Raw genomic sequence first — 27,997 nt, 5'->3', positions numbered from 1 at the left:
ACTTTACTTTTATTAAACTTAAATAACTTTAAAATAATAATAAAATAATATTATAAATATAATATTATATAAATAAATTTAATTTATAAATAAAACTATACTTTTAATTACTTTAAAATATAAAATAAACTTAAATACTTATTTATAAATTTCCTACTTTTATACTTTTACTATAAATACTTTATTAATATTATAATTAAATTACTTTCTATAAATTTTATATTAAAATATTAATAATTATACTACTTTATATATTTAATATTAATATAATATAAATATTATATAATTTAAATATATATAATTTAAATATTTTTATTAATTTTAATTATATTTAAAATATTAGTTTTCTATAATAAAGGTATATTAATAAATATTATTAAATTATAATTTAATAATATAAATAAAACTAACTTTAATTATTAAATATTTAAAATTATTATATATAAATTATATAAAATATAATTATTATATTTAATTACTTTATTTAATATTTCTATATATATAAAATAATATTTAAAGTTTTAATTTTATTATTTTATTTAATTATTAATTTATAAATAAAATAATATTTAAATACTATTTTATTCTTAAATTTATATAAAATCCTACTTAAAATAATTAATAAAACTACTTTAATTTAATATAATTCTTAAAATATTTTAAATATAATAAAATATATAAAATAAAAATATTTATTTAATTATTATTTATTAATTATATAATTATTATAATATAAATTATATATTTTATAAAATAATTTATTATTATAAAATAATATTATAAAGTTTATTATTATATAAATTAATTAATAAAATAAACTTATAATAAAATTTATTAAAATCTCCTCTTATAATTATTAAAGTAATAATAATAATATTAAAAGCTAAATAGTTAATATTTAAATACCTTTATATATTAATAAATTATATATATTAACAAATTATTTTATATTCTTTTAAAAATTCTAATAATAACTATATATAAATAGTTTAATTAACTTATTAATATTAAAATACTTTATAAATTAATTATTATAATAAATATATAATAATTTTATTTATATATTTAAATTATTTAATATATAAACTTTATTATTAAAATAAAGTAATTTATTTTAAATATTATATTTTTTTAACTTTATTATATTATTTATACTTTTTATATTATATTTATAGGAATAATAGGCTATAGTAAATTAGCTACTATAAAGTTAGTGGGCTTGTATCTATGTATGAATTAGACTTAGTTAGTAGGTTTAGTTAATTTAATTAGGTATTTTATCGCCTAGTTAGATAGATTTTTAATTATTACTAATTTATATTACTTTAATTACTTTTTATATATAAGTTAAGCTAATTAATATTAATTAATTATTAATTAGCTTTTAATAATAAGATATTTAAAGTTATTATTAAAGTTATTTATAAATATTTATAGGTATTATAGTTTAAAAGGATAAAGTTATTTATAAATATTTATAAATATAATTAATTAATAGAACCTCTTTATTAAATAAATCTTATAACTCTTTTTTTATAATAAACCTCTTTTATAATAGTCTATAAAAGTATTAAATTATAAATAACTATAATAGCCTTTTTTACTTATTAAATAATCTCTTTTATAATTAATAATTTAAGCCTATTTATTAGACTTTTAAATTAAATATTTAATTATTTATTAACCTATTTAGCTATCTACTAGTTATTATATTTAGTAGTCTACTTATCTACTTTATATTATTTAAGTAAATAATTAAGTAAATAAACCCTCTTTATAATAACCTCTTTCTTTCTTTTTCTTTTATAATATATTAAAAGAAGTATTAGATTATAGATACTTATAATAGTCTTTATAGCTTATTAGATAATCTCTTAAAAGATTTTTATAGTAACTATAATATCTATTAGTTAATCTATTATCTACTTATAATATAAAAATTATAAATTAAAGTTATATATAGCCTTTAAAAGTATATTAATAATATTTATAAAATTTATTTATTTAAATTAAGAACTTAATATAATTTAAATCCTTAACTATATAAACTATTATTATAAAAATTATTTAATATATTATTTAAAGGGAATTAATAATTTATAAAACTTTATAAATTCTTTAATATATTAATATATTATCTAATTATAATTATTTTCTTTACTTTAATAACTTTTTTATTAAGACTTTTAAGATTTCTTTAATAATTAATTAAAGGTAATTTTTTAAGGATTAAATATAGGTATTTTAAAAGTTTTAAAAGTATTTCTATTATTATAATATTTATATTAATAAAAGGAGTTACTTAAAGTATTTATTAACTTTAATAAGATTTTAATATAAGATAATAATTATTAGTTTAACCTATTTAAATAACCTTAAAATAAATTTAAGAGAGTAGACTTCCACCTTAAATTAACTACCTATAAAGAGTAGAAAAAGTAAAAATAATAAAAGTAACTATCTCTTAAGCTAAAGTTAAAGCTCTAACCTTAATAAGTATTTAACTTCTTTACTAATTACTTCCTAACTAGCTTTACTATTTAATAAAGTAATAATAATAATAGTTTTATTTAAATTAATCTTACTATATAATAAAGTAGTAATAGTAACTTTAATAGTTTTACTTTAACCTATTAATTTAAGCTTAATTAAAAGAATTATATTATTAGTAGAGATAAAAATTATAAAAAGAGGATTATTATTTAAATAAAAGTAGATTAAACTTTACTTTAAATAAAAACTTTATTTTAAATAAAACTTTAATTTAAATAATAACTTTTATTTAAATAATTATACTTTAAATAATAATTTTAATAATTATAATAATTATAACTTTAATAATAATTTTAATAACTTTAATAATTATTATTTTAATTAAAAAGTTTACTTAATATATATTAAAGTACTTTAGTTAATTAAGTTATAAAAAAGAAATTATTAAAAGGGTTAACTAACTAGATATAAATAATTAATACTATTTAATAATAGCTTAATAAGTAATTAATAATTTAAATTTAATTTTACTTATTAAAATAATTTAATTTAAGTAATTTAAATAATTTATAAAATATTAATTTAAAATGTTTTTATAATGTTTAAATTAAATAAATTATAATTATATATTTAATAATAATTTTAAGTAATTTAATAATTTAGTTAGAAACTACTTTATTAATAAATAAAGCTTTTAATTAGTTAAAAGGAAGGGATATTAAATTTTAATTTTAAAAGATTAAAAAGTTATTAATATAGAAATAATAAGTTATAATAAATTAGTTATTATAAGGTTAATAAGTTTATATTTATATATAGACTAAACTTAGTTAGTAAGTCTAACTAACCTAACTAGGTACTTTACTATCTAGCTAGGTAGACCTCTAACTATTACTAATTTACACTACTTTAACTACTTCTTATATATAAGTTAAACTAACTAATAATATCTCTTTTTATATAAAAATATTTTTTTATTATAAATATTATAAATATATTATTATAAATTATTTAAGTTATATTATTACTATTATTATACTTTATTCCTTTATTTTATATAAAAATATCTAAATATATATTTTAATTTTAAATAATTATAACTATTAAGTATACTTTATATTTTAATATTATTTTTATATTATTTAAAGCCTCTTTCTTTTAAATATAAGTTTATATTTTAATAATTATAACTATAATTTATTATCTTTTAATATTATAAAATTATTAAATCTTTATAATTTAATCTCTATTTAGCCTTTATAGATATAATTAAACTTATAAAATAAATTATTTATTAAATTTTATTCTTTAATTTATATTTAATTATTAAATTTATTACTATTAAAGTATTAAATTATTATAACTATTTTATAAAAGATTCTTTTTATATATTAATATTTTAAATTTAAATAATTAATTAAAATAATTATAATATATTAAAATATTATAAATAATAATATTAAATTATAATAATATTAATAATAATAAATAATTTTAAATTATTAATATTATAATATTATTTTATAAAATTAACTTTTATAATTTAAATATAATTAAATATTAAACTTTTTTAAAAAGAGTTATAAAATAATTAATTTAATAATTTTAATAAATATATTTATTTTAAAATATATATATAATAAAGGTATAAAGTATTATAAAATAAAGGTTATTATAAAAGTAATTTTAAATATTTAAATATTACTTTTATATAAAGTAGAAACTTAATTAATTTTATAATATTATTTTTTAAAAGGTTAATTAAAGGTATAATTACTTTAAAATATATTTTAATAAACTATTAATAGAAACTTAAAACTTAAAAGATATAAATTTTATAAATATTATAAAATAATAATTATTCCTTAATAATAGTAATATAACTTTATTTTATAATAATATTATTATATAATTATAAATTTAAGAAACTTAATTTAAATAATTCTAAATTTATATTCTTTAAAATTTAAATATAATTTTATTAATATAAATATTTTAAAATACTATCTATATTCTTTATATATACTTTATTATTACTATTAAAAATTAAAATATTATTTAAATATATAATATAATATATATTTAAAATATTATAAGAGTATTAATTAATTTAAATAATATTATTATATATTTAAAGTAATTATATTTTATATAAAAGATTATTTTTATTTATTATTTATATAAATTTTAATTTAATAATATACTTTTAATATTTAATTTAATATATATTTTTATATTTTTAAATTAATTTAAAATCTTAAAGATTAAAATAATAAAATATAATCTTTATATATAAACTAATTAAATATATAATAATTAATATAAAGGTATATTTTTCTTTTTTAAATATAAATATAATAAATATATTTATTAAATTAATAAATAATTTAATAAATCTTTATATAAATATATTATTTATATAACTTTAAAGTATTTTTAACTTCATATTTAAAAGGGTATAATAATCTTTATAAAGGTTAAATACTCTTTTTAACTTTATTTTATAATTTATAAATATATATTTAGTAAAAGTATATATAACTTTCTTTAAATAAATATTTTTAAATTTAATATATTTAATTAATAGGTATAATAAAAATATAATTAGGGGTTTTATTTTTATTATTTATACTTTTAAGAAAATAGAATAAAATAAATAGTTATAATAATAATATTAAATAAGAGTAATTTATTTAAGGTATAAATATTAAGTTAGTTTTTATATAAAAGAAATATTATTATTATTATTTTTATTAAATAAATAAATTTATTATTTTTAATTAAAGAAAGTTAAATATAATATTTTTATTAAATAGATTTAAAATAATAAAATAGTAATCTTATATATATATAATATTATAAAAGTTTATTATTTAAATAAAAAGAGTAGTTATTATAAAAGGAATTAAATTATTATTAATATTAATAAATTATAATTTATCTTTAAAATAATATTAATATTTATATATATTAATAATATTATAATTAATAAGATTTTTTTTAATTTTAAATTAATATTTTTTAAAAGTTATATATAATTATTAATTTTAATTTATATATTAATATAAAGTTATTATTTATTTAATATAATATTATTAGTTATTTAATATATTTATAACTTTAAGGGTTATTAGTTAGTTTTTAAAAGAGTTTTTAAATATTAAATAATAATATAGTTTTTATTTATAATTATAATAAAAGGTATTTAAAGATTAATTATTAATATAGTTTATTAATATATATATATAGTAATTATTTTAATATAGTTTAGAATATATATTAGTATAGTATTTTATTAATAATAATTATAATAAGTTATTAAAAGGTTAATTAAAAGATAAAAGTATTACTTTTTTTAATAGTTTAAATAAAAGTAATTATAAGGGTATTTTAAGTATATAATTAGCTTATTATTATTATAAATATATTTTAATAATATTAAAAGATATACTTAATTTATTAGTAGGTATAATATATAAAAGAGGGTTAAAGAGTTTAATAAGGTTATAATAGTATTATATTATTATTAATTAATATTATTTTTTTATAGTTTTTATATATTAAGTTTAATTAATTATTTATTTCTATATAATAGATAATTATATTTATATATAAAGTATTATATAAATATTTAATTTAAATTTATTAATTATATTATATATATAATATAACTTTATAAAATTATTAAAAGATTTTATTTTAATTTTTAATAATAATATAAAATTTATAATAAATTTATAATTTTTATTAAATTATTATAAATATAATAAATATAATAATAATATATATAGTAAAATTAAAATTAATTATATAGAAATTTTTAAAATTTATAAAAGGGTAGTAAAGGGTTTATATTTTATATTTATTTTCTTATAATAAAGTTAATTTAATTCTATTTAAATATACTTTCTAAATAATATATTATATAATTTACTTACTTTTATAACTTAATACTTTTATATAAATAAAAATAATAATAAAGGTTAAAAAATTTATAAAATTATATAAAACTTTTATTATAAATAAAAGTAGAAAGTTTATTAAAATAATAATTTAGTTTAAATATAATAGTAATATTATATAGATTAAGTTTATTTTATATTTTAAAATAAAGAGAGGTAATATCTTTAAATATAGAAGGATTATTAAAGTAGGATTAAAATAAATCTATCTTTATTATAAAAGTAATATAAGTTTAATTTATTTAATATAAAAGTATTAATAAATAACTTTATTTTTAAATTATTAATTAAATTTTTCTTTTATATTTAAATTATATATTTATAAATTAATTATTATATATTATATTTTTAATATTAAATTAAAATAAAGTTAAATTAAAAGAGGTTATATTATTTAAAAGTAAGGAATTTAACTATTTTTATAAAGATTATAAATTTTATAGTTTAAGTATAATAGTATTAATATATAAATATATAAAGTATAATATTAATATTATATTAATATTTTAAATAATTTAATTTTTAAAAAAGGTAAAATAATTAAATTTTTAAAGTAAAAGTTATAAATAAAATAAATAGATATATATAGTGTAAATATAAAGTAAATATAAAGGAAAAATAATATATTAAATAATAATAGACTATTAATTATTACCTTTCTTTTCTTTTTAAATTTTAAGTTTCCTTCTATCCTTTTATAGTTAATATTATACCTATACAGTAAGGCATCTATACTATTAGAGTATTAATACTAGCATCCTTTACTAATACTATATTATAGCTTTATTAGTACTAGCTTATTGTGATAAATGTCTTTAATATTTAGTAAACCTATTAGCTTTACTATATTATAAGTAAAACTACTTAAAAGTAGTTACTTAACTAACTTATTAAACTAAGAAATAACTAAATAAAGTAACTATACTCTATTATTTAAATTTATAATTCTAATAACTTTATAAAAAAGAAATAACTATTAATAATTAGATTTATAATTATATAAAGATAAACTTTTACTTTAAAGAGAAGTTATTATTATTTAAAATAATTAATATATTTTTAGAGAAGCTAAGGGATTATAAGTTTAATTTAAAGTAAATTAAAATCTATAAGAATCTTAAATTTAAGTTTAAGGGTTTTAATTTAAATTTAACTTATTTAAAAAAGAATATTAAATTAGTTTAAAAGAAAATTAAATAAAGTTAGACTAAGTTATAATATAATAAAATAATTAAATAAAATTAATTAAAATTTTATAATTATAAGTCTTTTAGCCTTATATTTAAGAGGGTTTTAAAATTATATTTAATTATTCTTTATATTATAATTTAATTTAATTTAAATTTTATTTAAATAATCCTTAATAAAATTAAAACTTTTAATTATTAAAATTTAAATTTAAAACTTTTATAAATTTTAATATATTTTATATTTAAATTATAATTTTAATCTTTTAAAAATATATAAATTAATTTACTTAATAATAATCTTTTAAAACTAAAATCTATTTTTATATAATTATAAATTTAATTATAAATAATTATTTTCTTTATAAAAATATTAAAATTATAAATTTAAATAATAAAATATAATAATTTTAATTAAAAAATATTTTAATTTAATAAATATATTTTAAATTAAATAATATTTTTAAATAATTTTATTTATAATATAATAAAGTTAAAATCTTTTAAAAATAATAACTTTAAAATAAATTTATAACTTATAATATTATAAATATTTTAATTAAAAATTATAATTTTAAATTATTTAAATTTTAAATTTAATATTTATAAACTTTATATTACTATATTTTTTAAAATTCTTTTAAAGTTTTAACTATTTTAAAAATAACTTTAAATATTATTATATTAAATTAATTTATAATTTAATAAGAAATTTAAAACTTTAATAATATAATATTAATATTATAAAATTTATAAATTAATTTATTTTTAATTGTTTATTTAATAAAACTTTTATTTTAAATATAATTTGAAATTAATTATATAAACTTTTAAATATAAAAATTTAAATTTATATTTTTTAATTTAAAATTAAAATAAATTTATAAACTATTATATTATAAATACTTTAACTAAAAGAATATAATTTTAAGTTACTTAAACTTAAAATCTTATAGTTATAAAATCCATACCGTTACACCTATTGTAGTACCCTAGGGTACCTATCTACTCCTAGGTACTTTATACCTAGGTAAGTACCTAAGTACAGTGCACGGACCTACTTTGGTCCTGAGGGCGATCAGCCCGGGGCTCTGACACCACCTTGGGGGACGCGACAGACCTAGGGCAGACTGAGTAAACAACAACACACATGCAAAGTTGTTTCGATCACATTGCCAGTCTGAGTCTCACATCACACTATCACACTATTACTCATCTCGATCGACTCAACGCATGATGCCTCTCTATCGTGTGTTCCCAGGATTGGGTCTCGATGACCTCCACCGCCGCGGCCTCGCCGAGCGCGCCATGATCATCACGGTGCTGGTCTTCTTCCAGCACTTTTTCGAGATCGTCACCGCCTTTTTTGGCACACTCTCTCTCTACACCATTTGTGTCAGGATTCCTCGTAAGTTGACTGACCTAAATTCATGTCTACCGCATCGACGAGTAAAATCTTTACTGACTACCGTGAACTGGTATGTAGTCCGCGCCTGGCAAGTTTCTCAGCGTCATCTCGGTTTTGTGGGTGGTGATGATGTCGAGCTCAAAGCCCACCGCTGGCGGATTAGTCTTGCCCTGGCCATCTTCCATGGTATCCTGCTCATGAATTGGTTTGGAGCTGTGATGCGGTGTCGCTGGCTCGCCCACCGACGCCGGAATCACGCTGGACATTGGGAGACGCCACAAAACAAAATTGTGGTCCAGGTGGACGACCCCGGGCGAGATCTTGGTGTTTTCTGGTAAGAACAGATAATCTGTGCATTTTCCTTTAAGGAATCAAACTGATCTCGAGTACTGCAGGCCAGCTAATATGCACACCGGTACGTTCATCACTGACGTGCGACGACGGCTGCGGACATGTGAGCATTGTGGTACCCTATCGGACAGAGTATGTTCTTGAATTCTACTTGAAAATCTATCATTTCAAATTGCTGACTCCTTAAAGATGTACCACTGTGAGCAGCTTGGAAAATGCCTGCCGTTGTTCAACCACTTTTGTGGCGCTTTAAATGTCCCTGTCTATCTTGAGACACTGAAACCCTATCTCTGTGGCCTGTTTCTCCTCTGTCTCGATGGCCTTCTCGTCATTGGTTCATGCGTTTGGACGTGGTCCGACAAGCAGCTGAGACCTACTGCCGTCGAGGGCTCACTATTACTCGTCACCATCCTCAATTTCACCTATGCGGGCATAATGCTCATCTCGATCGGCAAACGGGTAGCTCTGCACAACATGGTCACTTCTGAGCGTGGAGAAGATAAACAATTCCGCGGTACCTATATGGCAGCTCAGGAAGAAACCCCCGGCGGAGTAATCGTCCGCGTGAGATGTAAGTCGGATTTGATCTTTTATTCAAAGACCCGTTTCGATTCTTAGTAACTAATCTCTCCACAGGGCTCGCCAATAATCCCTGGGACCTTGGAAGATACAACAATTTCTGCGCACTAATGGGAAGACCTCTGTCGTGGCTGCTCTAGTGGCGCATCCCGCTCCCGGTCCGACGTTATGGCCGCAACATTCTCTCCGACCTCCCTTTGACAGCGGAAGGACAGCTGTCTGACTTACGACAGCAGAACTGGATGCCTCAGGTAGCCCCAGTCCACCCTCAGACTATGTCCCAAGAAGCAATTCCTTCGAATGACCCGGACAGATCGACTCGTACTGTCCCCGCGCAAGCGTCAGCCGCAATGGCGACACCTTCTCCCCATGTCGTCTCAGCTTCACGCAGCCGTGGACGCGTGGATGCTACCAAGAGTGACTCGGCTTCTGGAGCCAAGGAAAGTGTCGGAGCTCCTCGATCGCGACGCGTCTATCGCACGGACTGAGGTCAATCGGTTTGGGGGGGGGGGGGGTATGAAGATCGACACGAATGGACATCGTGATCATAGACTAGTATCCGGAAGATAGTGAAAAGGCTTTGAAAAGCCACTAATGACAGACTGTCTCGTATGGAGACTATTATCTTCGAATTCATGAAATGAGTTCACTTAATAAGGCGCACAACCTCCTCAATCCACTTACTCAGGACATATATAATCCATTATACCTTGTTAAGAAGAGGAAGGCTTTAGCCGCACTATATACCATTTTTCTCCTCTGGGCTCGTGTGCTGGGACTGTAAAATGCGCCACCGTCGCTTCGGCAGAGCCTCAAGGACTACCATGTCGAGCTTGAGGGCCACCTTGACGGTTAAAGACACCGTATATCTCTGCCTCCCAAACTCTAGCCAAGATGTTCTTACTAGAGCCGCATCAAATAATAGTGTGACGAGCAAATAGATTTTCATCACCATCGAAGGCCGGGAACTGCGAAAATGTTCGGACCAGGAGAGCAGGAGCAAGAGGAATGATGTGATGGCCCCCACGATTGCCGCAGCCAGGACTTGGTCTCTGACTGAAACAGATTCATGTGCAACAAATGCCATGACGATGAACTCGAGACTAGCGTCAGCGACTATTGAGGCCTGTATTCCGGTTAGCATGGTGAAGTGGTATTTTAGCAATTTCCACAACTCACGGCTTTTGAATACCACAGAGGCTGCCCCGTCACAACGAATTTCCAGTCTTTGAGTTTCCAGAGACTCCATGGTGGCAGGAGAATGAATAAAGCGGATTGAAGAATCGATAGTATTATTGCCTCGAAGGAAATGGTGAAGTCAAAGTCGCCGCGGCAGCCTGTGACTGTCGGGCCAAAGGAAGTATCGTTTTGGCAGACTGATTCCATCTCGACTTTCAAAGGAATTGGACGAAAAGGCCACCTAGGTGATAAGACAACTAGATGCTGGGGACGTTATGTGAACGAAGCCAGCTAACGGCGGCCTAATGACATTGCTTCGGAATATGGTAACAAATAACCCATAAAAGTTTATGAGAGAGTAGTTGCAACGTCATTTCTGCTGCCTTGGACCCGTTCACGGCGGTATCGAATGCGTCGGGTGATGGTACGCCTCACTGGTTGGCAGCCTATTTCTAATAACAGCACGGTTAGAAGCCAGTATCCACACACCTAGTAAGTCAGTCTACACACCCAGCGATTTCCATTAACACACTTAGTACCTAGTTTTAAGTATAGGGCCTATATAAAACTATATACCTAACCAGGATTCTCTAAATTTTTAATACCTTAAATATAAGCCCCTTCTAAACTCCTTTTAGCACTCCTTTTAAGACCCTTCACCTTTACCTTTTATAACTCTTTACCTTTACCTTTTAAAACCCTTTACCTTCACCTTTTAAGCCTTTTAAACTATATATATTTAAGTATTAACTAAATATTTAGATATTAATTAAATATTAAAAGGTTAGAAGTTTAGAGTATTAAAAAGTTAGAAGGGGTATTGAAAGGTTAGAAAGAGTATAGTTTTTACTTTTACCTTCTTAGCTTCTAGCTTTTTAATATTTAGTTAGTATTTAAATATTTAGTTAATACTTAAATGTATATAGCCTAAAAGGCTTAAAAGGGGTGCTAGAAGGTGTATTAATAAGCTATTAGAAGGTAAAGGTAAAAGGGTTGTAGAAGGGGCTTATACCTTAAGTACTAAAAATTAAAGAAGAAAATCGTCCTTAGCGCTAACTTAGAAAGTACTTGTAAATATAAGGGAGTTACTAGAAAAAGTAGGTACTAGGTGTGTGGAAAGAAATCGCTGGGTATGTGGACTAACTTACTGGGTGTATAGACACTGGCTCCACAGTTAGCGCCAACAGACGCCTGCAACCCCTGATTGTATCGTCTACTTTTGGAAGGATGTACATGCCTCTTATCGCTTAGTATCCCTTTCACCCGAAGACCCGTCACATGCAGCATTGTTGCAATTGAACGATGGGCTGAGTACTGAATTACCTTCGCCAAGGAATTCGGGCCCTGCGGCAGCGCATCTGGGCACAACTACTGGGCGAAGCACTTTTTTCTTCATGGAACTAGATTGCTCAACACATGAATGGATGTTTTCAAAGTAACACAATACTATTATCAGCGTTACATGTTTTTTTAAACGTTGGCTCTTTTAGCCTTTACCACTGTGAAGGGACCGTACGCCTTCAGGATGAAGGTAGGTATAATACGCATTAACTAAGAACGAAACTACCTACTAGCATCTTCATTCACTAAGTATCAGCTGTAAGTGTGTGTAAGTGGGCGACTGTGGCTCAAACTGCCTTCCTGCTTACCCACCTAGGTACTCAAGTAGGTACTTAAATACCTAGGTAGGTAGTCACCAGTGTGGCCCATTCGCCCACCCACTTTAGGACGTTAGGTTTCCTCTCGTGATCCGCTCAAACCTCCCCACTTACATCCAAGATAGCGCTGACTTAACAGCTATTGACGTATTGGGGACAATTGCTTTGTCTGTGGTTTCCCTCTCGTGGCATCAAGTACCTACCTACCTAAGTAAGATCGCATGTCTGCTGCAGACTCGCATGTCACTGTCACTGCCTATTTAGAGATCATGGTCACAGGGATGCTCGAGCCTCTGCCGACAGGAACACCGAAAAAGCAAAGCCAAGATCACGGGAGTTTAAAAACCGATGCCCAGGGACTCTAGATTGATGAAACTATATAGGACACTGCAGATCTTAACTGCGCTGACCCAAGTTGCGCCCAACGGAATCTGTGGCAGTCCTAATTAACTTACCCCACGATTTCGCCGTGTAAACCTATGAATATATAGACAATAAATTGATTAATAAGGGATACCCATTTTCAGAAACATTCATCTAATATTTTAAAATAGCGACTTTTAAAAAAATTATAAAATTTAAATATAATTAAATAAAACTTTATTTTAAGTTATATATTATATTAAATTATTACTTAATTTATTAATACTTAATAATAAATATTAAAGTTATAATATAGTAGTAGATTTTTATTTAAAAAATAAATGACTATTTTAATTATTTATCTAATGTGAGCCTAGTTTTTCTTAAGCCCTTAAAAGTATTAATTAAAGTTAGGAGTGAGAGCACACACCCGGGTCTAGGGGCCGTCCCCCTCCATCCTCACATTGAACGAGTTACGTGCAATAAGTAAGAACAAGAGTAAAAAAGTTAATTCCAGGTGTTAATTAAATAAAAACAACGACACATTAATTATACCAAGAAGCTTTTAGGGGAGAGTTACCTATTTATGTATTCCATGTCTAGGGCTGCCACCGGCGGCTTCTGAGACAGTACTAACTAATTGCTTGCTATATTTAGTATTACTTAAGGCTCTTACTACACTAACTAATTGAATTTAATGCACTGCTGCCGGCACACTCTCCTTAAATGACACAATCAGCTGTCATTCGGATGATCCGGGGATATTGTCATAGATTGGGGAAAGGCGGCTAAATTGAGAACGTACCCTCAACGTGTCATCGCGGACACTCCGCTTGCTCTCGGATCATACTAGATAGAGATATACTGTTTTCATTCAACCTGGCCTCTATAATTACTCCCTGCTCCCACGAATGCAACCTCTCATTCACCCTGTCCTCTATCAATTACGCCCTGCTCCCACGAATGCAAAGGAAAGCAAGAAAGAGGAATCCTCCCGCATAGCATTGTCGCTACACCGCCGCCAACATGCAGCTCTCACTGCTGTTCTTTACCAGCTTCTTGGCGCCTGCCATCGGCCTCGCAACTCCACTTGCACAGGATGAAGCCCTTTCAAAGCGAGAGAATCTTTGCAACCTGCCAGCACCTCCTGCTTTATGCAAGCCGGACCCCTCTATAACGCCGGAAGAGACTGCAAAGAGAGCTTATGCTTTCTACCGCTCATTTGTTGTTGATGGAGATCCCAGGACCATGTTTTCTCTCATTGATTCCACCTACAAGGTACGTCTGCTAGTCTTACTGCCATAGAGCGCGTGTCACGGCATGCTCGGTGGATTGAATCAGTGGAAGAAAATGTTAACATTTTGAACGCACTGTAGCAACACCACCCAGGCTATGCGAGTGGCCCTCAAACCATCTGGCCCCTTTTCTGCAACGGGAACAAGCTGGGCAGCGAACAGTCGACCGAGTGGTGCTTCGTCGCAGCTACCAACATGTCGTACGCGCGATACTCGACCACGGACAGATGGCGGTGGGTCGACGGCTGTGTTCATGAACACGTAAGTTCCTCTTGTCCCAAGCACATCGTGAGACAAGTCTAACCTGCGGAATTTAGTGGGACCAGGGCGAAAAGATTCCAACTGAGCAATGCTACAAGTTGCCGTCGCACAAGTCTCAGTAAGCTGGTAGAGGGTGGGATGCGTCTGAAATCGGCATGAGGGGACGGTAGGGCTCAGAATGCGTAGAAGATCGAGGTGATCCTCATTTGGTACATTGATTAGCAGGGTGCAAAAGGATCTTCAATACATTCATCGCAACATCATGTATCACTGGTTGGCGACTTTCATCCCAGAAGCCTGACCTAGTTGATAATTTGCAGTGTGCTTCAGAGGATCCATCATCTTTGCTTCCTCCCAAGCCCGGTCCACATAGTTGGCCTTTTCCGGTGACCTTGCCTGGAGGTCAAAGATGAAGGGCTTTGGTTGCGTATTGAAACCTGAGGTATAGTTGTACTCCGGCGGGATGATTTCTTTACCTTGGGAATCCTTCTTCCGACTGATCCGGCAAGCCCAGGCGACGCGTGCCGTGAAGATGTGAAGGGAGCGCTCGGCAATGTTCATCCCTGGGCATATCCTACGGCCGAAGCCAAAGGCCGAGTAGTTCTGAAGGTTTGGGAACTTGGTAAGTGGCTCCCTGTAGGTGGGGTATCCGGGCATCAGCCAGCGGCCCGGATTGTAAGATTCCGGGTCGGGGTATAGCGCTGGGTCGCGATGAATGGCCCTGTGAGAAGGCTAGGTCAGACCACCCCAGACACGGAGAACAACAAAGGTGCAAAAGATGCCAGCACTATTTAACGTACCATTGATTGGCGTGAAAATTGGTTCCCCTCTTGAAGAAAAAGCCGTTGTAGACGTCGTCCTTCGTTAACTGGTGGGGCACGCCTTTGATCACCCTCCAATCAGCTCCCAAGGTCATAATGTTCAAGCGATTTTATAACGCACTCACCTCCGGCAGTAACTGGTCTCCAACGGAGAACCTCTTTGATGACAGCACGGCATACCGGAAGATCAGGCATGTCGCCAAAATCGGGCATTTTATCACGACACACACGGTCAACCTCCTCCCACATGCGCTGAGAGCAGTCAGCCTTTCACAGGCCCAAGAAGGAGATGTCTGATGGGGTTCTTATCACCTCTTGCCACTCCGGGTAGAGAGTCATAGCCAGCATGAACGACATCATAGCTGAGGCTGTTGTGCCACTCCCCGCTTCAAAAAGCGTGCCTATCACGTACGCGGCCTCGTCCTGTGTCAGACCATACAAGTCTTGCTCTTCAAGCCAAGTCTTGGTGAAAGATGGTGCCGCCAGGTTACGTTCCCTATCAGCCCGGACATCATTGATCAGAGTCCGGAAGAACCTGAGCTCCGCCTCGTGAAGCTCCCGTCCCTCTTTTTTGAATGGTGCCATCCATTCCGGAAGATATCGCAGAACGGGTACGGTGTCGACAAGATAAGACCCGGGAGACGCGATCCGTTCCACACTGTGGACAACGTGGAGAGCCTTCCGCACGTGGGCTTCCTCGCCGGTCACGACGGTCTTACCATACCCAATTCGAAAGATCAGGCCGCCGGCATACCGCTCGAACCATAGCTCATATCGGGCTGGGTCCCTTATCAGGTCGTAAAGCAATCGCATTGACTCGATGCTTTGAGAAGGCTGGTATGAGCTCGCCATCTTTTCCATGGTCAGCCGATGCATGAGCTTCCGTCCGCGCCGCCAGCGCTCTGCGGACAACTTTCATGTCAGCTAGATCGTTGCCGAAACTTATGCGTGCCACGTGCTGTGGGCTGGAACAGCCACAGGGTAGGAAATGCCTTACCATTGTAGGGCAGAAGCAACGGCCGAAGGTTGTCCGAGAGGAAGTCGCTGGCCATGACTAGATGCTCTCGGGATGAGTATATTGTTCCTCTTTCTCGCAGCAGCTCGTTGGCCGCTCGCTCGGTTGACAGAATAACATTTTCTCTACCCAGGATGCTGAAGCGTATGACGGGCCCATGCTGGTCCGCCCATTCCTTGAATTTGAGCCAGGAATGATGAGATGGGATTTGGAGCATGTTCCCCAGAATAGGAATGCCAGCTGGCTCCGGAGGTGGTATGGTGCCGGGTGGGGGATGGTGTTGCTCGGCCATCTTATGATGAATAAATGCCGTAATGAGAATGAAAAGGCCCGCTACAGGCAGCATCGGTAGCGAAAACAACATCTTGTCAGGCTCGCTTCTAATGTTCTCTAGTAGTCATGCGATCAGGCGACTCAGGTGTAAGGAGGCGAAACGACGGAGGCCCGGGGGGCTTGGGGAGAAGAGAGAGTGCACGAGTCCAGGATTCCAGGATCCTGCAAAGGTGCCAAACCTTGGCTAATTCTGACGCTACAGTCCGTGACACAAGCCTTCATGCCATCTCATTAGCTCGGCCTTGATATGTGCTCCGGCATCTGCAAATGGGGGCAGGTGGGTAAGCGGCCTTCTCCAAACCTGTACGTCAGAATTTAGCCCAGACAGAAGAGATTCTAATATCTATTATAGACCCCCATACCACGTATTTCCCGGCTTTCTAACCGCTTGTGCGTACCATTTCAGAAAGTCAACAACTGCTGTTATCCGCGCCCATATCCACCTCCTTGCGTATCGCTGGATCTTTTTGAGAGTCATACTTCGGGAGTCCCTCCAGCGGCGCGTATTTCTCACAAAGGTAGGCCATATCATTGAGCGCGCTTTCACAGTACAAGGTCAGTCTTCCACCGTATAGGCAAGGGTCATCGGATGTATGGCTTACGTGTGTCTGCTTATAGCTTCTGGATGGCCCGCAGAATAGTTGATGAGGTAATGTAGACAGTACAACCTGTTCCTGTCGTCGAATTCTGACTTTGGGGAAGAGGGAGGGAACAATTGCTGGTACTCGTGAAGGTATCTCTGGCCCAAATAGTGTGCAGCATCACGTCGCCACATACCCAACTCCATTTCGTTATGAGCGTAGTAGCACCCTGAGTCGTATAGGAGGACATCACCAGTCTCCTCATCGGTGCCCGTATTCCCCGCCCAAATGTTGGCGTGAATGAGCCTGGGAGAAATGGGCTCAGATCCAGTCTGTAGCACATCGAGAAGTCTCGGACACACAGCAGAGAGCAACTGATCGGCCACAGCATCCAATTCTGGCCAGTGGCCGTTCGCTTCTGCATCGACCCTGAGCGTATTGGATAGCAGCCGAGTGAAGAACTTCCGCCAGCTTGGGTCCCAATCTGTGACGTGGTTGACCTTGCCGTTAAAGGTTGTCACATGAAATCCAAACATGCCATTGGGTGCAATGTTACTATGCAGCTGAAGCACTCGCTTTGCAAGCTTGATCGGATCTGGGAGGCCCAACTGTATGTCCTTGAAATCACCTATTATGAAGTGAGTCTCGGGAAAACCGACATTGAACTTGCCCCAACCAAGAGGTTTGGGGACCAATCCTGGGCACAAGGAGTCGATGGCACAATTAGCTGCGAACTCGCCATGCAGCATTTTTTTCCCATGGTCTCTTAGTGCGAGCTAAATCATAAAACCTCAGCCAGATGGTTTGCGTGGATGCCATACTATGATGACAGACTGCGCTCACCTTCAAGAAGTACTTTTTCAAGTCCCCGTCGCGTAATTCGACAGTTATGCAGCCCGTCTGTGTCCATGCGGATGAACCGTATGATTCGGCCGAGAGCACAACAGAACCGGGAGGGAATACTACCGGAGTGTTAACGCGAAGACACCATGGAGACGGTAGAGGGCCCAATACGTGAAATTATTGACTCGTCCATAGGGAGATCGCCCTCTATCTCTTCCAAAGACTGGTGCACGGGTGAGTCACGCTTCGCTACCGTGGCGGCCGGTTCGATGAAGTCTGACATGACGAGTGAGAAAGGTTGAGTTGACGTGGGTGGTTTCCTTTCTAAGCCCAATACATATAAAACGTATGCGGCACCTCCACACTGTGGTAAACAGTCAAGGTCCAGCGATTAAAAATACAGTGTCTTGACGTATTATCTTTGAATTCTTGGCTTGGAACGAGGAGTGATTTATTAGTGGTGTTGATATGAACAGATCAACTTGCTGCCGTGAAGAAAAGGGAGTTTGCAGTCGTGTTTTAAAAGGAAAGATGCCCTGTACAGGAGTCAAGTGGGCGGATAAGGCGTTTCTAAACTTATCTTTGCACCCCTGTCAACATGCCCCTCACTGTTTGCTTCGCCAATAAGGTGGTTCATCGAGGCGCCCAACAACCAACCGCCCTGAACCCCTCCCGTCTTGTCTGCGGGGCCCTGCAGGTCTGCGGCGCAGCACGAGATCCCGCACAGGAAACCTTGACGTGCCCGCGAACGCCCAGCCGAAGCACAGCGACTTTCACTTGCCTCATTGTATACGCTTCAATGCCAGTTGTACAATCAACTTTTCCCGGGATCGTCACTCAGTTGCATCTTAAGCTCAAAACACAATATCACACACGGCACCCGGCACGACGCGCAGGTTCCTAGGTGGGTAGCGTGAGCGGAGGGAGCACCCAATAAACATGCGACATTAGGGCACACCCAGCAGCGTACCCGGGCCATGGTGCGTTGACAACTAGTTCCTCTATCCCATAAACCAAAGCGCAGGCGATCAACTAATGCGAATCAGGCACCGTTTAACTTGCGCAAGAGGCTTGGCCTACGAGGAAGGTCGGCAGCGGATCAGAACGAAACCAGGATTCCTTCAGCAGAGGCACCGCCCGCCCCGGATGTATCGCTAACGGTACCGGGTCAAGCTGGCCCGTCGTTGGCACTTGATGTTCAACGGAGTGTCTCCGTATCTAGTCAGGACTCGAAGAATCGGCGCAAAAGCAGAAGTCCAGTCCCCTCTTCGGCTCGAGACCCTCTGGGATTACACTTGATTTATCGGCCTGATAATGCGGCCCCTAGGGTCGATATTGTTTTCATACATGGACTGGGCGGCACGAGCCAATCAACCTGGTCCAAAAATAGAGACCCAGATCTATTTTGGCCACAAATGTTCCTGCCACTGGAGCAGGATATTTGTGACGCCAGGATATTTACCTATGGCTATAACGCAGAAGTGATGAAGTCAAGCGCTCGAAGTACGACGTCAATTCTTGACTTCGCAAAAAACCTGCTTTATGATTTGAGGTTTTTCGTCGACAATGCGACAGCAAATATCAATATCGGCAACGTAAGTGATTTCGACACGTTTCTGCGGCACTCAAAGCTTACTGACGGTGACTTGAACTAAGCTTCCCATAATATTTGTGGCTCACTCCATGGGTGGCTTGGTTGTGAAAGAGGCGTACATACAGGGAGGCACTGATCCTCAATATCAAGATCTCATCCGGAATGTTACGGCAATCTTGTTTTTGGCCACCCCCCATCGTGGTTCGAATTTTGCGGAGATCCTGAACCGAATTTTGAGTGTCTCGTTGATATCTGCGCCAAAAGAGTATGTGAATGATTTGACGAAGAACTCAGCAACACTTCAGAGGATCAATGAGACTTTTCGACACGTCGTCAAGGGACTGGATATTGTTTCGCTCTATGAAACCAAGCCCACTCGAATTGGATTTGATGGGAATCGCATCGTGAGTTCTCCAATCTGATAATTGACGAGAATGACGTGCTAATGTGGGGGTAGTTGGTTGTGGAGAAAGATTCTTCCATCTTAGGATACCCCGGAGAGATTTCCAAGGGACTTGAGGCAGACCATCACACAGTCTGTAAATATGACGATCGCGAGGATCCCAACTATCTGACTGTTCGCAACTTCATAATGAAACAGATGAGCAACTTGGATCCCAGACAGAAAGGGGGTTCAAGAGCATCTGCAACATCGGCATCTCCAGCGGATATACGTGAGCTGGAAACTCTGTTCTCCATAACCGATGCCACAGACACCGATTTCATAGCATGCCGTGACCGTTGGACTCCAGGAACATGCGAATGGATATTGTCCAATTCAAGCTTTATCCGTTGGCTAGATGACCCAGATCCAGATGCCAGGATCCTTTGGTTGCATGGTGCTGCTGGTTGCGGCAAATCAGTCATGACATCCTTTCTGGTCAACCATCTCGTGGAAGATGACAGGCGTTGTCAGTTTGCTTTTGTTCGATTTGGCGACCAGGTCAAGAGCTCACTCAGTATGATGTTGCGTACGCTTGCCTTTCAAGTGGCTCTGGTATCGCCAGTCTTTCGTCAAGAGATCAGCAAGGGAGCTTCATTCTTGAAACGTGGTGCTGAGGCCTCAGCCATCTGGCAGCGAGTCTTCAAAAATACCTTGTTCAAGTCAAAATTTCAAAATCCGTTGTATTGGATCATTGACGGCTTAGAGGAATCCGACAATCCACGTGCTGGCGTCAAGATGTTGATCGATGTGTTAGGCACATCGGTCCCTCTCAGAGTCTTGATACTCAGCCGTCGGACTCCAGATATTGACGCCGAGTTCAAGAAGATTCCAGAGGACGCCAAATGGGATGCTGTCTCGATCGATGGCCAAAAGGATGATCACAGGATATTTGTTGAGAACGAATTAGAATGGTCTGAGATACCCGAGTTCAAGGAAAGCATCACAAGGCAGCTGCTCGACCAGTCCCATGGAAGCTTCTTATGGCTGCGCCTGACAGTAGAGCGAATCAACAAATGCAGGACTACCGAATCAGCTGAACAAGCCATGCGCGAGCTGCCAACCCGCATGGAAGAGCTCTACGACCGAATGGGCGACTCCATCTTGGATCAAGAACCAACAGACAGGTCCCTGGCATGCCATATTTTGGAGTGGGTCACTTGTGCTGTCCGCACCCTGAGCGTCACGGAGTTGAGTGAGGCGTTGGGGTCACAGTACCAAGCCAGATCTCTTACTGACCCTTGCGCTGGTTTCGTCTCGGTTGATAACTTTGGGAATGTTACCCTAATCCACCAGACAGCCAAGAAGTACCTACTTAATTCAAGCGGTCGGCCATTTTCCATCGACAGAGCCGCAGCGCATGAACGCATTGGTTTACAATGTTTGCAGTGCCTCAAGAAGACTGGCCTGCGGAGAGATATAGCCAAAGATTCTGAGCCTTCCCTGTTGGCGTATGCAGCCAAGTACTGGTCAACTCATCTGACAGCTACCAACACTGAGATATCAAAAAGGTTGTTAGAATCTGTCGTACAATTTCTTCGCAGTACTTCTACTTTGACCTGGATCCACGCCGTCTCCAAAGTCAAACAACTGCATATCTTGGTTCACGCTTCGTCCAATCTAGCGTTACTGGCGAAAAGACTCTCTAGATCTGACGTTGAAAGAATGCCTCTGGATCGTCGAACAGATGAGAAGGAGTTCATTGATTCGTGGGCGGTCGACTTGGGAATGATTGTTGGTAGGTTTGGCAGTCAGCTGATTCACATGCCCGAGAGCATCTACAAGACTATTCCCCCATTCTGCCCGCCAGAATCTGCCATTTTCAAACAATTCGGGCACAGGCAAAAGGGTTTCTTGTCCATCGGCTACTTTTCCAATGCCACTTGGGGTGACTCTTTGGGCCAGCTGTCCCTCAGACGAGAGGAGACTGCAACAGCACTGGTTACGGAAGGCCAATGGATAGCAGTCTCTGTCGACCTTGAAGGCAGAGTCAGCAGAGTGGTGATTTACCATGCTTCCACCTTCCAGCAAGCCCGCCGCTTAGAAATTGGTGAGCGAGTCCGAAAGATGCAAGTCAATTCACTGGGTACACTACTTGCCACCTGTGGCCTTCGCACTACCAAGGTCTGGAACATCGCAACCGGTGCCTGTGTTACATCTGCTGCGAGTCCGCGCTTGCGGCCGCGCCCTATGACTATGGTATTTTCCAAGGATGATGGAAGCGTCCTGATTGGTACTGACGACCGTCGTGTCTGGATGATGTCGCTGTCGTCACGTGAATCCAAGGTCGCGGAAGTGACGCGGGTCATGCAGAAAAATGCAGGAGGGCGGTCAGTAAACTCACCGACGTGCATGGCGATGAGCCCAGACGGCCAGCAAGTATGCCTCGGGTATCGATCCAGTCCACTGGCGATCTGGGAGACAGATCTGGCGGAAGAAGTCGCCCGCCAGGATGAGCTTGAGGACGTCGCCGAGATATTGTGGCACCCATTCAGCGGAGAGATTTTCGGACGACAGGCCACTGGATACATCTTCAAATGGGATCCGGATAGAAGCGGTCTCGCAAGACAGCGGTCTGAGGTATCAATTATGGCAATCAGCTCCGATGGTGCACTATTGGCCGTTGGTAGCCACAAGGGCACTTTCAAAATCCTCAGCACCTCTGACATGACGGTCATTCATCAAGGGGTTTCTGAGCACCCCGTGCTCGATCTGGCATTTAGTGGCGACAACAAGCAACTCTACGACGTGCGCGCGAAATACGGGAATGTATGGCAACCTAACTCTCTTCTAAGATTTTCGGAACCATCGACCCCACTGAGCGACGGTGTGAGTGTTTCAGGCAACTCGGCCCGGACGGCTTCGTCAGAGGAGACGCGGTACGAGTTTCTGGACCCCATATCCGCGGTCGCGCCTCAAAAACGTGGCTCTTTGATATGCTCAGGCAGTGCCAGAGGCTCCCTCACTATTTACGATACCAAGCAATTGAAACATCGAACTCTGGAGAGTTTAACCACGTTTGGAATTGAGCAGATAGCCTGGAGTGATGACGGAAGATTTATCTGCTTTGGTGACCTTGGTCGCATGATCACCATCCTCGCCCTCACTGGGGACCAGAGTGACATTGATGGCATGAACATCGAGATGATGTTTAGGCGGTCCTTGAGCCTGAGCGACAACATGACGCAAATTATCTTCAACCACGACGCAGCCATGATACTGGTATCTAGTCGGACCCGTGCGGTTGTCATTTCGCTGGCAGAGCAGAAGACGGTCTCGGAGCTATGCCTGGACAGTGACAACGGCATGTGGACAGCGCATCCGACTCAGCCAGACTCTGTTGTCTTCATCTGTCCCTGGATAGTCACGATCCATGACTGGGCCATGCTGTCGAAGACTGGATCATTCTCAATTTCTGCCGCTACCCAAGACAATTACTACACCTGCGGCCCTGAAGTGCACAATGAAGACTTGTACATTGCGCGCGACAATGCAAAGCAGCATGTACATGAAGAAGAATCTGCTACTTCAGTGTCAAGCGATTCTAATATACAAGCTACAATCGAGCGCCTGGTCATGGCTCCGTCGACGCATTACCTGTTAGTCGAGGCGTCAACTGTCGTTCAGGGACAACAGCGCAACATCATGTATCTCCTAGACGGCAAGCACTTCAAAAAAACTGGGGAAGAACAAAACACCTCTCAAGACAGCTTCAGTGTCTCAGATACAGCTGCCCTACTAGAGCTCCCAATCGCACTTAGCAGTCGAGTGGACCGCCCGCTAGTTTTTCTCGGTGAAATGCAAGCCATGCAAGATACCCTGGTCTTTCTGGACTGTCATCACTCGATTTGCACCTGGAGTATACCAGCAGGCATTTCGCAAGCCAATGGGCTGTCGATAAATGCGCTCAAACATTCCGCCTCAGGTTCAATTTATCGGCGCGACTCTCAGGCCTCGACTCTTCACCCGCAGTCTCACCGCGCTACGGACTTTGCTGACGAGGCCGTTGTTGCGCATTACGGCCTCCCTGGGGACTGGGTCAGCCCAGAATGCGTGTGCTTAATGCAGGCATGTCCCAACGGGACCCTCTTATGTCTGCGAAATGGTGAGATAGCTGTTGTTCGCTGCGCTGGATTCAATACACAATGATTAGATTACCGTCACAATGCAGGGACGGAGTGGATAGCACAGCCTGTCCAGCCGCTAGTGCGCAGAATAAAGCTCGGGTATTGACGGTCGACTGATATTTAGTGGCGTAGCTGTCGTGGAGAGACCGTGTGCGATGGTAAGCCAGGATAAGGTGCCTACTTAGTAAGTACCTAGGTGGATGGATCCAGGGCAAGACCCCTGACAGGTCGTATTTTCTGTTGGTTCTAATTTGATTTGTTTTTACATTACCCGGCGAAGCAGGACGCGCAGAAGACGCCAAGCTTCCTTCGTACGGTCCTACTTTTCTTTCTACGATTGACCTTCTTGAGAAAGCCGAGACTTCCAACATTGAAGGTTTCCTGCACCGGCACGCGACGCCACGTTCAGGGGCCGATTTGTTGGTCTTCGCAAGGCAGTCATTATTATCCACAGGCCCCCGCCCGCGCGTCGGTGCAGCCAGACGCGTAAGAAATGACGTTCGAATTCATAAGGAGCGCATGCCCAGCCAAGGGGTTATTCATCACACCTTGTATCGGCAACTGACCCAAATGCGCCTCTTTGACAAAGAGAACCACTAGCATGCCTCACAACCCCCCGGTGTCTGATGACCCAGAGTTCGATGCGCCATTCCCCACCTCCACGGGGACAACTCCCACATCTACTGGACCTCTTGCCATTAGAACGTCATTCATACAACCTTCCGACTGCAAGACACAATGGAAGACCACGGCTGTGCCTTCCTTGGGAGGCGGCAGCACGGTAATGAGCACCATAATGATATCTGAACCTGCCGCGACCTGCTATCCCTCGGGATGGGACGACATCACGCCGGAAAGCCGCCTCCATTTCAGCCCCGGGGTGTGTCCCAAAGGATGGGTCTACCACGCTATGCAGGAGGATACCTCTCTGGCGGTGTCGACGGCCTTTTGCTGCCAAAGGTCCGCCGACGACTTTTCTCCCCTCCCTATTCCTCCGCCCTTTTTGAGGCGATGAGTCTCCATGAGCTCGATTCTCAGACGATCCATTTACTGACTACCCCTTTTGTACTTCAGCGGCTTCGATTATGCATTCTACGGACCTGTAGTCCCTACGTTCTTATCCAATCCATGCGGAAAATACGGGGACCGGAGGGACACCGAAGACACCGGTGAAGAGGGGGAGGACGCATCAAGTACTAGGGTGGGAACTACCTTCATGGTGCACGAAGGGTGGGCGATAACCTGGGCAAAATCTGACACGGCGACAATGACACCGAAGCTACCTACTCTAACGAACGAAATGCGTGTGCCAACGTGGACACCGGGGCAGAAGATAAGGGACGGCGAATATGACCGCTACCACAATGACAGCCAAAGTTCCGAAGAGTGGTTTGGCAAGGATTTGTACTGGTTCCTGGTGGTTGGAGTGCCGATAATCTTTGTTCTCTCGGTTGCGTCCTGCGTGTGGTGCGGTGTGCGGAAATGTAGGAGGGACAGACGGCCGGACATACCTAGGTAGTCTATGTAATTACGCAGTAATCTCTTGGAGTATCACAATTCTCTACCTAGGTACCTACTTAGGTAAGGCCCTCTAACCGTGACACCAAGCCAGCCCATCTACCCTCACTCCCTCCTACCCTCTCTGCCTCCTACTTGACCTCATTTTCCGTCTCCGTCTCCTTCCCTCTTTCCGTCTATTTTTCATTCTATCTCTCTTCCTGTCTTTCCGACGGGGTGAGGGAGAAGGGCAGAAGGGGGTAGAAGGACTTGCCTAGGGTTAGGGAGCATTTTTCGCAAAGGACTTCACCAAGCATGGTCCAAACTTGTCTAAGAAATGTAATAGAGCCACAAATATACTCACCTCAATCACACAGTCGACAAGCTATATGGACTGCTCAATACGGACTTACACAAACAGAGTCACGCTTCTTCTTTCAGTGGAGCATATGACAGCTATCGATAAAGAGGGCACAACATCATAGGTTCTCAATTTGATAGGCAGTGCTTTATCTTTTAGGCAGTCATGTGCTCTAATGAAAATAACATTTGAACACATGGATGTTGTTTAGAAATAAGGGTTAGTAGATTCTGATGGCAAATTGCAAACAAAGACACTTGTGATCTGCCAGTGGCGAGCCAAGAGCAGCTCTCAAGTCCCCAAACAACGAATTGGTCATTGCTTGGGAGGAATAACTTGGCCAATGACAGTCACATCCCTTTTCTGCCCATCCCATTCCTCGGGAAGTGGTGTGTCGGCGAACAGACCACCGCCATGCTCCGCCGGGTACCTTTCGCCAAACACGGACGCCTTGTCCACCAGGTCGCGGAGGCGCTGCGACTCATCAGGTGTAAGATGCACGTACACCGCTTCGAAGTTCTCTTTTAGGTATTTTGGTGTGATCGTGCTGAGAGAATTGTCAAAAATGTGGAGTGGTGACTAGGGGAGCTTGGCTATAGGTATCAAACGTACCCTGGGATGGGGAAAATATCACCCCCCTGAGCCAGAAGCCACGCAAGGGCAGCCTGGCCAACAGTCACGCCCTTCGCGGTAGCAACGTCCTTGAAGCCCTTGACAAGCTCCATATTCTTGGGGAAGTTCTCACTGGAGTATCGGGGGTAGAAGCGGCGGATGTCGCCATCCTCAAAGTCATCGGGGCCCTGGAGGCCACCACCAAGCAGGCCGCGGGACAACGGGGAGTACGCGACGACAGCCACGCCGAGCTCCCTGCACGTCGCGAGGAGTTGGTGCTCCGGGGACTCGATCTCGGTGCTGAAGGCACTGTACTCCATCTGCATGCATGAGATAGGGTGGACGGCATGGGCACGCCGAAGGGTTGCGGATGACACCTCTGAGAGGCCGATGTGGCGGATCTTGCCTTGGCTTTGTAACTTGTTAGCCTCGATGCGAGCAACATTCCTCAGCGTGGAACCCCTTTGGATTTTGCTTGAATCAAGAAGGACTCAGACTTACTTCTTCAATTTGACCATCTCAGCAATGATGTGCTCGACCGGGGTTGATCCATCAAGACGGTGAGGATACCAGAGGTCGATAGTCTCGACCCCGAGCCTTTTCAAGCTCTGCTCACAGGCAATAGGCACATACTCAGCGTCGCCACGGAATCCAAATCCGTCCGGTAGTCGAACGCCGCCAAATTTGGTGGCGATAAAGACGTCCTTGCGCTTCTCTGGGTTCAGTGCCAGCCACTTGCCGATGATGACCTCGGAGTCACCCTGCAAGTCCATCAGAGTTACTCTGTTCGAGTGGAAGGTTTGCATGTATGCATCGGACACGTACGTAGAAGTCACTCGAGTCCCAAAAGGTGCATCCCAACTCGTAGGCGTGGTCGAGCAGGGCCAGACGTTCAGGGTCAGGGATAGGATCAGTTGTACGTGAGCAGGGATAACCCATTCCCATTGTTCCGAAGCCGATGCGCGATACCATTGGGCCGTCCTTCCCCAGGGGCCGTGTGGTAGGTGATTTGGTGGTCATGTTGATTGGCAGGGT

At 37.3% G+C, this 27,997-nt stretch overlaps 7 protein-coding genes across 7 annotated transcripts; 4 read left to right on the top strand and 3 right to left on the bottom strand.

Annotated features, from left to right (window-relative positions):
• Positions 1-8,782: 8,782 nt before the first annotated feature.
• On the top strand, positions 8,783-10,528 carry KVR01_005861 (uncharacterized protein). Its single transcript, XM_044788251.1, has 5 exons — positions 8,783-9,050; positions 9,129-9,384; positions 9,446-9,533; positions 9,591-9,972; positions 10,038-10,528. Exons 1-5 carry the CDS (start codon positions 8,876-8,878, stop codon positions 10,118-10,120), a joined length of 984 nt encoding a protein of 327 aa, XP_044644664.1. The 5' UTR covers positions 8,783-8,875; the 3' UTR covers positions 10,121-10,528.
• Positions 10,529-14,206: 3,678 nt separating this feature from the next.
• Positions 14,207-15,435, top strand: KVR01_005839 (uncharacterized protein; the record flags this gene model as incomplete). The annotated part of the gene is made up of 3 exons (XM_044793551.1): positions 14,207-14,458; positions 14,557-14,736; positions 15,346-15,435. The coding sequence occupies 3 exons, from the start codon at positions 14,207-14,209 to the stop codon at positions 15,433-15,435; spliced, it is 522 nt and encodes a 173-aa protein (XP_044644642.1).
• An 88-nt stretch (positions 15,436-15,523) lies between these two features.
• Positions 15,524-16,609, bottom strand: KVR01_006381 (uncharacterized protein; the record flags this gene model as incomplete). Its single annotated transcript, XM_044793329.1, has 4 exons — positions 15,524-15,618; positions 15,683-15,809; positions 15,870-16,459; positions 16,555-16,609. 4 exons carry the CDS (start codon positions 16,607-16,609, stop codon positions 15,524-15,526), a joined length of 867 nt encoding a protein of 288 aa, XP_044645184.1.
• A 706-nt stretch (positions 16,610-17,315) lies between these two features.
• Positions 17,316-18,612, bottom strand: KVR01_005979 (uncharacterized protein; the record flags this gene model as incomplete). Its single annotated transcript, XM_044785898.1, has 4 exons — positions 17,316-17,445; positions 17,508-18,262; positions 18,330-18,448; positions 18,501-18,612. The coding sequence occupies 4 exons, from the start codon at positions 18,610-18,612 to the stop codon at positions 17,316-17,318; spliced, it is 1,116 nt and encodes a 371-aa protein (XP_044644782.1).
• Positions 18,613-19,056: 444 nt separating this feature from the next.
• On the top strand, positions 19,057-24,631 carry KVR01_006000 (uncharacterized protein). Its single transcript, XM_044793554.1, has 4 exons — positions 19,057-19,309; positions 19,376-19,924; positions 19,986-20,327; positions 20,381-24,631. The coding sequence occupies exons 1-4, from the start codon at positions 19,307-19,309 to the stop codon at positions 24,512-24,514; spliced, it is 5,028 nt and encodes a 1,675-aa protein (XP_044644803.1). The 5' UTR covers positions 19,057-19,306; the 3' UTR covers positions 24,515-24,631.
• A 69-nt stretch (positions 24,632-24,700) lies between these two features.
• On the top strand, positions 24,701-26,047 carry KVR01_005743 (uncharacterized protein). Its single transcript, XM_044793763.1, has 2 exons — positions 24,701-25,452; positions 25,567-26,047. The coding sequence occupies exons 1-2, from the start codon at positions 25,094-25,096 to the stop codon at positions 26,009-26,011; spliced, it is 804 nt and encodes a 267-aa protein (XP_044644546.1). The 5' UTR covers positions 24,701-25,093; the 3' UTR covers positions 26,012-26,047.
• A 618-nt stretch (positions 26,048-26,665) lies between these two features.
• KVR01_006354 (uncharacterized protein) lies at positions 26,666-27,864 on the bottom strand (the record flags this gene model as incomplete). The annotated part of the gene is made up of 3 exons (XM_044786904.1): positions 27,464-27,864; positions 26,963-27,373; positions 26,666-26,897 (listed from the first exon to the last, which is right to left on the bottom strand). Exons 1-3 carry the CDS (start codon positions 27,766-27,768, stop codon positions 26,666-26,668), a joined length of 948 nt encoding a protein of 315 aa, XP_044645157.1. The 5' UTR covers positions 27,769-27,864.
• Between the last annotated feature and the right edge of the window lie 133 nt (positions 27,865-27,997).

This window comes from Diaporthe batatas, assembly GCF_019321695.1.
Source record: "Diaporthe batatas strain CRI 302-4 chromosome Unknown Contig00006, whole genome shotgun sequence".
NCBI classification, from domain to species: Eukaryota; Fungi; Ascomycota; class Sordariomycetes; order Diaporthales; family Diaporthaceae; genus Diaporthe; species Diaporthe batatas.
Note: the sequence above shows the minus strand (reverse complement) of the source record. Positions and strands in the feature narration are given on the sequence as shown.